At 39.2% G+C, this 12361-nt stretch overlaps 1 protein-coding gene across 8 annotated transcripts in view; it reads left to right on the top strand.

Annotated features, from left to right (window-relative positions):
• LOC148854887 (chaperone protein dnaJ 15-like) overlaps window positions 1-11935 on the top strand; it is a 30228-nt gene extending 18293 nt beyond the window's left edge. For 4 of the 8 annotated variants that reach the window (XM_088984419.1, XM_088984417.1, XM_088984424.1 and 1 more), the window contains exons 9-13: window positions 9230-9319; window positions 9410-9521; window positions 9617-9765; window positions 9845-9898; window positions 11306-11935. In XM_088984419.1, coding sequence (XP_088840545.1) covers window positions 9230-9319; window positions 9410-9521; window positions 9617-9765; window positions 9845-9898; window positions 11306-11533 — 633 coding nt within the window. In that variant the 3' untranslated portion in view covers window positions 11534-11935. The remainder of the gene's footprint in view (window positions 1-9229; window positions 9320-9409; window positions 9522-9616; window positions 9766-9844; window positions 9899-11305) is intronic. The other 4 variants (XM_088984422.1, XM_088984425.1, XM_088984421.1 and 1 more) reach the window with 1 other exon arrangement.
• The last annotated feature ends 426 nt before the right edge of the window (window positions 11936-12361 follow it).

The following is a 12361-nucleotide window of genomic DNA, read 5'->3' as shown; positions in this document are numbered from 1 at the left end:
ATAAAAGCAAGCTTTGGTGCACTCACTGCTAGAAGACACGACACACGAAAGATACATGCTGGGATCTCCATGGAAAACCTAAATGGGCACAGGATTTGGGTAAGAAGTTAGCATCGGATCAGGGCAAGAAACCAGGCCAGCAGAATCAAAAAAGGTATAACTCAACTAATATGGCATCGACAGAGATTAGTCCTTCCGTAACTCAGGAAAGACATCCCGGTTCTGACCTAAGGAAGATATTATCAACTCCTTCCATGAACATTTGGAATTGTATGGTAGGACTCTCCACCAGGTGGATTCTGGGCCTACTCCTACCTCATTTGCGTCTACATCAGGTAATGCCATAGCCTTCCATGTGTCATCTCATACTACTGATTCACCTTGGATTATTGACTCCGGAGCCTCAAATCACATGACCGGTAAGTCAAATTTGTTGCAGACATATAACCTTCTCTCTGGGAGAGATAAGGTAAGACTGGCTGATGGTTCTTTTTCTACCATAGCTGGCCGAGGCACCATATCTCTCCCACTTGGCCTTACTCTTCCTAATGTCCTGCATGTTCTGAAATTACCTATTAATTTGCTGTCCATTAGTAGTCTTACTCACTCTTTGAACTGCTCAGTCACATTTTTTCCGTCTTCATGTGTGTTTCAGGATTTGACCTCGGGGAAGACGATTGATAGAGGAAGCATGGTGGATGGTCTCTACGTGTTGGAGAACAATGCTGGTCTAGTGGCGATTGAGTCCACAAGTTCTTCGAGTGAGAGTCAGGCCTATTTATGGCATAGTCGTTTAGGTCATCTTTCTTTTGAGTCGATAAAAGTTATGTTCCCAAAGTTGTTTGAGTCCTTGTCAATGAGTTAGTTACAGTGTCAAACTTGTCAGTTGAGTAAGCATTGTAGAAGTTCTTTACCTTTATGAAATAAAAGATCTGAATTTTCATTTCATATTGTTTATTCTGATGTTTGGGGCCCTGTTACTCTACCTACTACGGTTGGCTATAAGTATTTTGTTACTTTGATTGATGATTATTCTCGATACATTTGGGTTTACCCTATGCGATCTCGAGATGAAGTGCCACAAATTGTGAAAGTTTTTCAACGCATGGTGTTCACTCAGTTCCAAACGGAAATTCATATCTTCCAGTTGGACAATGCAAAGGAATATTTCCATAGTGATTTCACGAAGTTCGTTGCTTCGAGTGGGTCACTTCAGCGAAGCTCTTGTGCCAAGACACCCCAACAAAATGGTGTGGCTGAATGAAAAAACCGTCACCTTCTCGAAGTTGCTCGTGGCTTGCTGATTCATATGAATGTGCCAAAACAGTTCTGGATGGATGCAGTATTGTGTGCGACATATATCATCAATCGCATGCCCTCTCGGCTACTAGAGTATAAGGCCTCACATCAGCTCTTGTTCCCTACAGCCCTGCTGTCCACCATTCCGATGCGTGTTTTTGGGTGTCATTGTTTTGTCCACAACCTGTCACCTACTCGTGGTAAACTTGACCCTCGGGCTATTCCTTGTGTTTTTCTTGGTTACCCTTCATCTCAAAAGGGGTATCGTTGCTATGATCCCATTGCCTGCAGGTACTATGTTTCCATTGATGTCTCATTCTTTGAGAATCAACAGTTCTTCTCGGTTTCTCCTCAGGGGGAAGAGTAGGGTTGAGGAGAAACAGGCGACGACTCATATTCAACTACCTCCTTTACCCGATCCTCCTCCGTTCCGGGTTTTCCATCGTCGCCATAAGAGCCAGCGGAGTTCAAGAGCCGTGGAGCCAGACACTATGCAACCGACATCATCGGATTCACCCGAGGCAGATCCGTCTCATCAGCCAAGTACACTTGCTCCCATTGCTCCTTCAAATGTTGATTCACCTGTCACCAATGAACTTAATATTTCTATTGCTAAGAGAAAGGGTGTTAGATCTTGTACCACTAATCATCCTATCTCTAATTTTGTGTCCTATGAGCATGTTTCACCTCGTACCATGCCTTTCTCTCTTCTGTGGACAGTGTCCCCGTTCCTAAGACCGTGGCAGAAGCTTTGTCAAAACCTGAATGAACAGATGCAATGCAGGAAGAAATTGATGCCTTACACAAAAATGGTACTTGGGAGTTGGTAGATCTTTCTGAGGGGAAGGAACCGATGGGGTGCAAGTGGGTGTTCATAGTGAAACACAAAGCTGATGGAACTGTCGAAAGGTACAAGGCTAGACTGGTAGCAAGAGGCTTCACACAGGTATATGGAGTGGACTATGCAGAGACTTTTGCTCCAGTAGTGAAGATGAACTCTATCCAGATTCTCCTTTCCTTGGCAACAAATCTTGACTGGGATCTTCACCAATTGGACATCAAGAATGCCTTCTTGAATTGTGACTTGGAAGAGGAAGTGTACATGACCCAACCCCTAGGGTTATGTGTCAAAGGCAGTGAACAAAAGGTGTGCAGGGTAAAAAAGTCCCTATACGGGTTGAAACAATCACCTCAGGCTTGGTTTAGTAAGTTCCATTTAGCAGTCTAACAGATGGGATTCAAGCAATGCCAATCAGATCATACCCTATTTGTAAAAAGGTGAAGGTAAAATTGCAGGTCTTATTGTGTATGTGGATGACATAGTGATCACAGGAGATTGGGAGGCTGAAATCCAGAGACTAAAAAAATTCTTAGCCACTAAATTTGAGGTGAAGGATCTAGGCCCCTTACGATACTTTCTTGGAATTGAAGTTACTCGCTCTCACAAGGGCATCTTTATTTCCCAACGGAAGTATGTTCTAGATCTACTAGAAGATACATGCAAGTTGGGGGTGAAACCATCTGATTCACCTATTGAACCTAATCATCATATGGGAGACAGTCAGGGAGAGTTTTTGAAAGATGTAAAGATGTTCCAGAGACTCGTGGGGAGACTTCTGTATTTGTCTATGACCAGGCCTGATATTGCCTATGCAGTAGGTGTCCTTAGTCAATTCATGCACAACCCGAGGACAACTCACTTTGAGGCTGTAGAGAGGATCTTGAGAGATCTCAAGAAGTTTCCTGGAGCTGGTTTGATGTTCTAGAAACACAATCACTTAAAAGTGGAAGTATATACTGATGCAGATTGGGCAGGAGCGGTTAATGACCGAAAGTCTACCAGTGGTTATTGTGCCTTTGTAGGAGGAAACCTTGCCACATGGAGAAGCAAAAAATAAAGTGTGGTGGCTAGATCCAGTGCTGAAACAGAGTATAGAGCGATGGCTCATGGGGTTGCGGAAATCATGTGGATAAGAAATCTGTTAGGTGAATTGGGTTTCGCAGTAAGCAATCCTACGTCACTCTACTATGACAATAAAGCTGCCATCAATATTGCTGCCAATCCAGTTCTGCATGATAGGACGAAACACATTGAAGTGGACAAGCATTTTATCAGAGAAACTTGAAAGTGGAGAAGTGTGCACACCATATGTCAGTTCGAAAGAGCAACTTGCAGATATCTTCACCAAAGGTCTTCATCATGTGCGGCACCAAGATTTGTGTGACAAGTTGGGCATGATTGACATCTATGCTCCAACTTGAGGGGGAGTGTTAGAATAATGTTAAAATAACTTAGTTGCAGATGTTAGGGCCTGTTTGGCTAATTAAAGTGTTTTTTTATTTCGTTTTTTTTATTTCTGTTATGTCTGTTATTGTACTCAGGGGCACAAGGGTCTTTTCCCTTGTTATTTCTGTCACCCTATATATAGTAAAATAAACATTGGCGCCGCCAGCACTGTTACATTGCAAACCTTCTCTCTTCTCTCCTCTCTTCTCTTCTCTTCTCTTCTCTCCTCTTCCTCTTATCTTTGGCCGGCCACACTGTCAAGAACATTTAAAATACTATAGTCTTTTAGATATGATTATTTTCAATGTTTCTAGAGGAAATTTATTGTTCCTAATAAAGAGAATTGCTAATTTTTCAATTAATATGCATGCTAATTGGTATACAAAACTAGGGAACTATCCTTTTTTTTTATTTTATAAAATTCTTATTGCCTAGGCGACTGACTAAGTGCTCCACTGTCGCCTAGAATGACCTAGACACCTTTATAGACCTGTCCATGGCTGGACTTGGGCTGGACTTTACTCTTATTACCAGAAAATGTTCAGGCTTGAGCCTGGCCCTACACCTTTACAATTATGATCTGCTTGAAGCTAGATCACTTTCCTTTTTTTAGTGGAAGAAATTGCAAGATGGAAGAGCTTTGAAGTGTTGAAGAAATTGAAGAAAGGAAGTTAAGGCTAAATGTGGAATAAGGAAGTGCTTGGATACACCAACGGTAACAGAAACTTGATTTTACCCTAAATTGAGGACTTAGACAAGTTAGAGGTAGCAAACAAGATGACAGAGGTGGAGAGAAATTGGGAGTGAAACTAAAACAAGAATTGGATTTCATCCTAAAGAGGGAGGAAATAAGTGGGAGGCTGAAGTTAAGATGTAAGTTGATAAAAGTGGGAATAGGAATGAGAAAATTTTATCTCCAGACTAGTGCTAAATGAATAAACTCAACAAGAGGAGATTGTAGGAGTGCTTGTGGGCCACTTGAAATCCCCATATGGGTCTCACCCCCTCCAAGAACTCTTGTGAAAAGATTTGATTGGCCATCTCTAGATAGGGATCTTGCAATGGAGATGAAGCCAGAGAAACCTTTTAACATGGAAGAACTGAAAAACTAAGGTTAAAGCTCCAGGGTTTGATGGCTTTTCTATGTATATTTTTCAAGAGCGTTGGGAGATTGTTGGAAGATCTGATGAAGGTTCTCAATGAATTTCATATAAGAATAGTTTTCTCCTCCTTGAAGCCTTTATGGAATATGGACTGATAATTGTGAATGCACTATAGCCAACCCAGTTTTATAAGCACCACATCTTTGGGGGATTAATTTTCAAAGATGCAAGCAGCTTTCTCAGCCCATGCAACTCAACATTTGACTTGACATGCTGAAAACAAATATAGAGTGCAGCTTGGGGTGCACCGGATAAAATAAAATAGGTTGAGGAAATGAGTTCAAAGAGTGGAACTGAAGGGGTAATACAAGAAAAAATGTGATTTACTCACTTTGGTTCATGGTGGCAAGGCAAACACAAGCCATGCACGAGCCATTCATCTACTAACCAACTTGATACTTACCCAACACTGCCATCTTACCCATAAATGTCACCTTGTTTAGTGCAGGAGGGTCCCATATTTTCTTTACGAGTCAAGGAGCCAAGATGATTCAGCTGCTTAAAAAATTATCTGAATTAAAATGTCATGTTCCTCCAATCTTCAATTGCCTATTGATATCTATTAAGGTCCAACTTGGTGTCCTTCATGGTAGTTGAGGCCCATGGAGGCACCATATATGCACTCCTATAAACTACAATAGGTAAGGCCCATAAAGGGAAGGGGAAGAAAATGAATGGCATGCAAATATGCAGCAATTGGGACCTAAGCAAAGCGAGAGGGTGGAATATAAGAAAACTTGGCACAATCTGATGGTTATTGGATCAATATTGTTTTTTTTTATAAAAAAACTGTTAATCTTATCAAATGTAAGAAAACATTTTCTTAAAAGAAAAAGAATGTAAGAAAACTTAGGTGGTGTTTGACAACACTTTTTCAGAATTCGAGGCATTTGACATGGTCTTGTGTCTAACAATTTCAGATGCATTTTTAGAGGTGAAATAATAACAATAATAAGGGCAAATTTCTTAAAGTACCCCTAAGGTTTAGGAAATTGACTAACTCTACTGTTTACATATTGTCTTAAAGTATCCCCAAGTTTCCTGACAACTGTCATTGTGTTGTTAAATCCTAACGGAAATGATGAAATGTCAGTTTTACCCTTCTGTTAAATCTTGTCTTAAAAGATATCCATCACGGTCTGCGGACCTACAATGGTTACCGCTACAACTTCCGACCAGCAGTGCAGTGGTGAAGAATAGTGAACCGAAACCGAATAATTTTTCTTCAACGGATACTTCTGTGACAAAGATAAATAAGAAACATCGTAGCTCAGGTTCTCCTCCCTCCCTCCTCTCTTTATCTGAAAAAGAAGAAAGATCGCAGGAGAAACGAGAAAGCTTTGTCTGGAATGCATACTGGCTTAATGCAAATAAAATCTTTAGAGGATCCATTTGTCCGAATAAACCCTTTGGGTTTAAGCATCCTACAAACGTCAGAAGCAAACTCCAGAGGCCGAACTGACTGGTCAAGCCCACCAGTGTCTGAGAAGTCAAAATCGAAGGTATTTTCCTTGAACGGATGGCAAAATGCCTGACTAGATACTACCAACGGAGGGGATTTCTTCTTAGAGATTCTGATTGTGTTGGGAAGATCGACTTCCTTGGGCTTCATTTGGAAGGAGTACAAATACAAATCTGTAGAGCGCAAAACCTTATATCTTGTATTATTTTGTATGGATTTGTACTGTACATATTTGTATTTGTACTCCTTCCAAACTAAGCCTTGATAGCGAAGATGTCTTGTTCACTCACAGTTTCGATGCACAAGGCTTTAGACCCCATTGAGAGATAGCCTTGGGAAATCAGATCTTGGAAGATGGCGGTGTAGTAGTTGACGGACTTGCGGCATTCTTTGCTGGTCCAGAGGTCACGGAGAGCCGTGTTGGAATAAGATCTGACGTTGTCGACAACGACGGAGGAGGCACTGATGCATATGGCATCGTTGCCGGCAAAGTTGAAGTTTTTTGAGAGCGGAGAAGAAGCAGAACTCAGCGGCATTACAAGATCTGCCCCTGATAGTGACAATGCATACAAATTGATGGAGGAAAATAAAAACACAAAAGAATATATATAGGCCACCTTGTAACCTATCAAGTGGGACCACAAGTAGGAGTTCATGTTGGAAACGGTTTTCTGTCATTTTCATCATTGCAAACTTTAAATCTGCAGTGGAAGCTTGGATCGGAGCCTGAATTGCAGAAATGAATTTGTGTTCTTGATTGATTTCTAGGCTTTTTTGCCACCTTATCTTCATTAAAAATGGGAGAGGATTATTCTACGCAACTTATCGATGATGATGCGAATTCAATGCCCCTGGCCTTGAAAATTCATCAAAAATGTAAAGCTCATTGAATGCGGTGGCAGTGATCATGGGCCTGCAGAGCAGTGGTGTGTTCTGCAACAGCTTCAAAACTGAAGATGCTTTTTCTGTTGGGTATTACGGGATCCAGTCAATGGTGATGGTATTACAAGAACACTTTGAGTTCTCCTCAACAAACTTCTTTAAAGCTTGAGCGTTCATACCAGCTTCAGCCTAAAAACAGAGCATCTTCATTAACCCAGAATCGCAAATATGAGTGGAGGTTACAAGTTTACAACAAGACTGGACTGCCATTTCTCCAAAGCTTTTGAACAGAAACAAAAGAAAATTCCTACAACCCCAGAAAAGGATTTAAGTTGTGAAGTCTCAGCGGTTCCAATGCTTGAAGTCGTAGCTTCCCTCCTCTGTCCTCTCTGCAAATGGGTTCATACGAATTTTCAGATTTCTCCAATCCAAAAGGAAAAGAACGAAAAAGTAATTTAAGTAATCACCGAAAGGCTTGCAGAGCTAGTTCTCTTTTGAAGCTTCTGTAGAGAGGCATGTTCTTATAGTTGCAGAGAGTGTGTAATAAATGAAAACCTGAGAAGGAATTTGTTTGAGTCGAGTGGGGTGGCGTCAACGTAGATCTCTGATGGGACGGAGGTCTTGGTCCAAGCTTCAGCAAGCCCAAATCGAAAGGGCATTTTTTACCACAAAAAGGTATCCTTGAAATTTCCAAAAATATCAGTCACGTGATATCACATCTGAACAGTGTGTGATGGGAAGTTAACGGCGGGGGAGGTTTTAGACAATTGTCAGAAAACTTGAGGGTACTTTAAGACAATGTAAACAACAACAACAACAATAAGAATAAGAATAACAATAATAATATTATTTTTATTTTTATTAATTTTAATATTATCAAATATTCTATTTCTGGGGGTAAAATAGTAAATTTCCAGTTTCAGACAGTTGAAGAATTGCTCCAACTCAAACGATCTTATATTTTCTAAGCCTCTAAAAAGCAGAAAATCATTCCTGCTTCTTTTCAGATTTCAGACCCGAATAATAGCTTTTTGGCTTTTCAGACATCATACTTCAGATTTATCAAACACCGCCTTATGCTTAGAAAATTAGAAAAATATTTTATCCTGACTGAAAATATAGTTATATTGTTGTAAAAATATTATAGCATGCTCCTTGTCTGAAAATAACCAGTTCTTCCTGTATCTTGAGATTTGGAGTTTGTTAAGATCCTTCTAGATCTTCATCACCCCTATGCAAGGATCAAAATTCGTAATGTATCAGCCAATTTGTATCGTATCGGGGGTCGACCGGTTTCAGGGGGTAGACAGGCCTTATACCGACCCCCCTGAACAGGTTTGAAAAAAAAAAATAAAAAAAAAAAAGTGCCCAAAGATATTTAGAACCTTGTTCCCATGGTCCTCTCTGTAATAATCAGGTTGTTCTGAAAATCAAGTTGTATATATGCTTTATCTGATAAATAAATTATTTAGAGTGTTGATGGTAGCATTGTACATGGACAGCATCAATTTGTGATTTTCTGGCATGCAGTTCAGTCATTTCTAATTTCTGCATGAGAATTGGAGTGTAAATGGATTTTAGGTTTTTTCTGTGAACTTCAGTAATTGCTTGTTCTTGTTTTTAGCTGTTCTTTGGCAAGTATTTGTTCCATGATATTTGGATCTACATGGCTGGGCATCTGACTTGGTTTTGTGTTATTCTTCCATGATTTTATCTCCTTGGAATTTTGATGATTTTTATATTTTGTTGAGTACTGGCCAATGTTTTATTAAATTGGATTTACAAAATAGTGTAAATGATGAACAGTTCAAAAGACAATGGGGTGAAAATCATTTCGATTTCTGCTTTTGGTGTATGGCATTCATACATGTACACAATTCCTCATGGTTCTTTAACCATGGGTTGATGATCTATTCCTACAGGGTATACCACATTTTGATGTAATACAATACAATCTTCTTTTTTTTTCATTTATAAAAAGGAATTATTTAGTTTTATTATAAGGCTTTGTAGTTCATCTTTTGGCGTTCAATGGTTTCTCATCTCCGTTGCACTGAACCCCATATTCCCATTGGAAATGCTTTAGTGCTCATGCATAGGCTCATTAAAGATGATGTACACTTGATTAATGCACAGGAAGACAGTGAGAAGACTGGTAGGGTGACATCTGCCGGAATGTATTTCCTACATTTTCAAGTATACCGAATGGATTCAACTGTTAATGCGGTATATGACTTTCATAATTTTTTTGCATCATTACTAGAGAATTTTAATGTTGTAATGATTAATTAACTAGTGGGTTTGACCTTGTCTCAGCAGTTAGCAATGGCTAAAGACCCAGAAGCTGCTTTCTTCAGAAGATTGGAAGGTCTCCAACCTTGTGAAGTCATGGAACTAAAAGCTGGAACTCACATATTTGCCGTTTACGGTCTGAACCTGTTATCATGTGATTTGATCCTTTAGTTTCTGGGTCTAATTCAAATTGTTTACAAAATCTGTTGACCTTTATTCAAATTTCTTCAGGAGATAACTTTTTCAAGACTGCTACCTATACAATTGAGGCACTTTGCGCAAGATCATTTGAAGATACCACAGAGAAGCTTAAGGATATTGAGGCTCAAATTTTAAGGAAGAGAAACGAGCTACGACAATTTGAGATAGAATACAGAAAAGTATGGCCTCAGCCTGGAGTAGGTGAAAGTAGTAATGCATTATCAATTCTCTAATCCTTTTGCTTATGGAATTTTGTAGGCATTGGCACGTTACCAAGAAGTGACCAACAGATGCAACCAAGAAAAGCAATCTGTATGTTTTGTCTGCACATTCTATGCTATTTTCATATGTTATTAAAGCGAACTGCACTTATACCCTTTCTAATATATTGTGCATGGATACTTTTTATTCTTCAAGTTTTCATTGAAGCTATAACTGCCCATGAAAGCTTCAAGTTGATGTGAAGAATGCCTTTCTCTTCCAAGTTATGCCCTTAAGAGGCATACATTCTCCCTCATTTACTCCAGATTTCTGATTAGGCAGCAACTTAAACTTGTGATTCAACTTCTTGGCTTAATTTGAATGTCAGAGGTAGTGCACCAACCAGCATAATATTCTTCATATCATGCTTACACTGCGATTCTTTAGTTCAGTTTTTTTTAGCAGTTTTTTATCATTAAAAAAAGAATTTAGAAACATAGTCACACAGAAAGACAAAGACAACAATTTCTATTCTTTTAACATTTTCACCTGACCTTGTTGCAACCAACAAGAATGGTGGTAGCATGATTGTACTTCTGAAGATGGATTTCATACTCACAATATGTTAGTCACAGTTTCCTTTTTCCACATTTTGTTAAGCAAAGGTTTAAACCTTGTCTCTGTTAGAACCTTTTATCCTTGGTTTCTGTATTTTTTCTGTTGCATCCTAATTGAACATCTTTTTTCTCTTGATTCCTTCTTTCAACTATTAACATGGCTATTGGATTTTATATATAATCCAGTCTGTTGTGTTGCTTCTTTTGCTTGTGGCAACCCCGTCCTTTGGGATTGCTTCTTTATTTGTTTTTGTATACATCCGAGCGTTCTTTTTTTTTGACCAGCAACACCATGAAAAACTTTATTTGATATAGAAAAGAGAAACAACACCAACATTCCAGAGAAGGTTGATATTTATTCACAAATGATACATAACAGTTTTACAACTTTATCTCATGACCAGGTTTCCCAGTTCCATCTCTTCCATTGTAGCCCCTGTTGTTTCTATAATAGCATTAGCCATTTGCTGATCCTGGGATCTACCTGAATGAGAAGTTCATGTTGGATGCCAGGGTCCTTGCTTCTCTTAATAAAATATGCAAAGGGGCAAGGGGCCATCAACCTCTGAGAGGAACTGGCCAATTACCACCTTTGCAGTGTCATTCCATAATCAGTCTATTCTAGTTTGCAGAATAGGCATCTAAATGTTGGAGAAGAGGAAGAAGTTCCTTTGCCCAATGGACATAATGACTGAGTATGATGTTTTTATTTTTCTCCCTAAATATGCTTGCCTATACCCAAGGCCATTGGTTTCCAAGACAGCATCCATCAAAATTTAGTTTTATTCTAGCCATTTCTGGTGTATGTATGAGCATTGGTCTTGGTTTTATTTTAAATTGGATTATATTTTGGGTTCATATGTTGCAATTTATGGTTGAGACTCGTGTTTTTGGAACACAGGTCGATGAGCTGCTTAAACAGAGAGAGAGCATCCACTCCTCATTTACTATGGATAGGCCACCCAATAATGCTAGTGGGAGTGGTACTAGTACGAGTGGAAAAGTCCCTGGTGAGGATTCAAAGGTTGACAGTCCGAGCGATGATGGAAGTTCAGATGGGAAGGATAGAGTGGCCAAGAAGAAATGGTTTAACCTTAATCTGAAAGGATCTGATAAAAAGTCTGGCTGAGAGCGGTGGTCAATTAAATTTGGCAGTATTGCTTGCTATGGAACCCCAGACTGGAGAGGTTTAAAATTCCAAATCCAAACCCACATTCTTATAGAGCAGTCGCATGCTTGCATCCAGCTAAGGTTAACCCTTTACTTTCTCTATTCGATTTTTTCCTGCTTAACTTCTTCATTTTTATTCTTTTTGTTTGCTTTCACCAAGAGTTGTTAATTAACAGTGCTACCAGATATTTCATTTATTTTTCATACTGGGCAATAAGGACATTTCATTGTGAAGGTATCTGTCATCTGTATATTTTATATTCACTGTATTGGGATCTTCAGCTCCCAAATAGTTACTGTAGCTATTTGAATATATAAAGTTGTGAAATTGTAATAAAAGATTGATCCTAGGTTCTTGCTATAGAGATGTTAATTTCAACCTGCAGATATGAGATGAAGCATATCACATTTATGGTGCAGTTACTAGTATGTAACATGTGTATCAAAATATGGCGACAATGGGCGAAAATATTCTGAATACACCCACAGGCCATAGAGGCGCCGTTAATGACTTAAAATAAATCTTTCTATCAATATTTATATATATATAAATTTAGCAGTAGCCATAGATCCTACCACACGGTCCGCACCCAAATATGAATAATTAAGTACGAGCTTTGATCTTGTAATCAATGTTGCAACTTTCATGAACACCGCGCTCTAGCTGGTTCAAAAGCATTGCCCTCTCGTAGACCGAAAAATGGACCCAGAAAAAGAGGAAATCTCGTAACGTGAGATCCCATGCTTAGCCTTAAGATCCAAGTATCTAACTTGAGTTGCAGATCTA

Source organism: Nelumbo lutea, chromosome 4 (genome assembly GCF_056320005.1).
Source record: "Nelumbo lutea isolate HS-2025 chromosome 4, American lotus-T2T, whole genome shotgun sequence".
Classification (NCBI taxonomy): Eukaryota; Viridiplantae; Streptophyta; class Magnoliopsida; order Proteales; family Nelumbonaceae; genus Nelumbo; species Nelumbo lutea.
The sequence above is the reverse complement of the archived record's forward strand: the minus strand, read 5'-3'. Positions and strand labels throughout refer to the sequence as shown.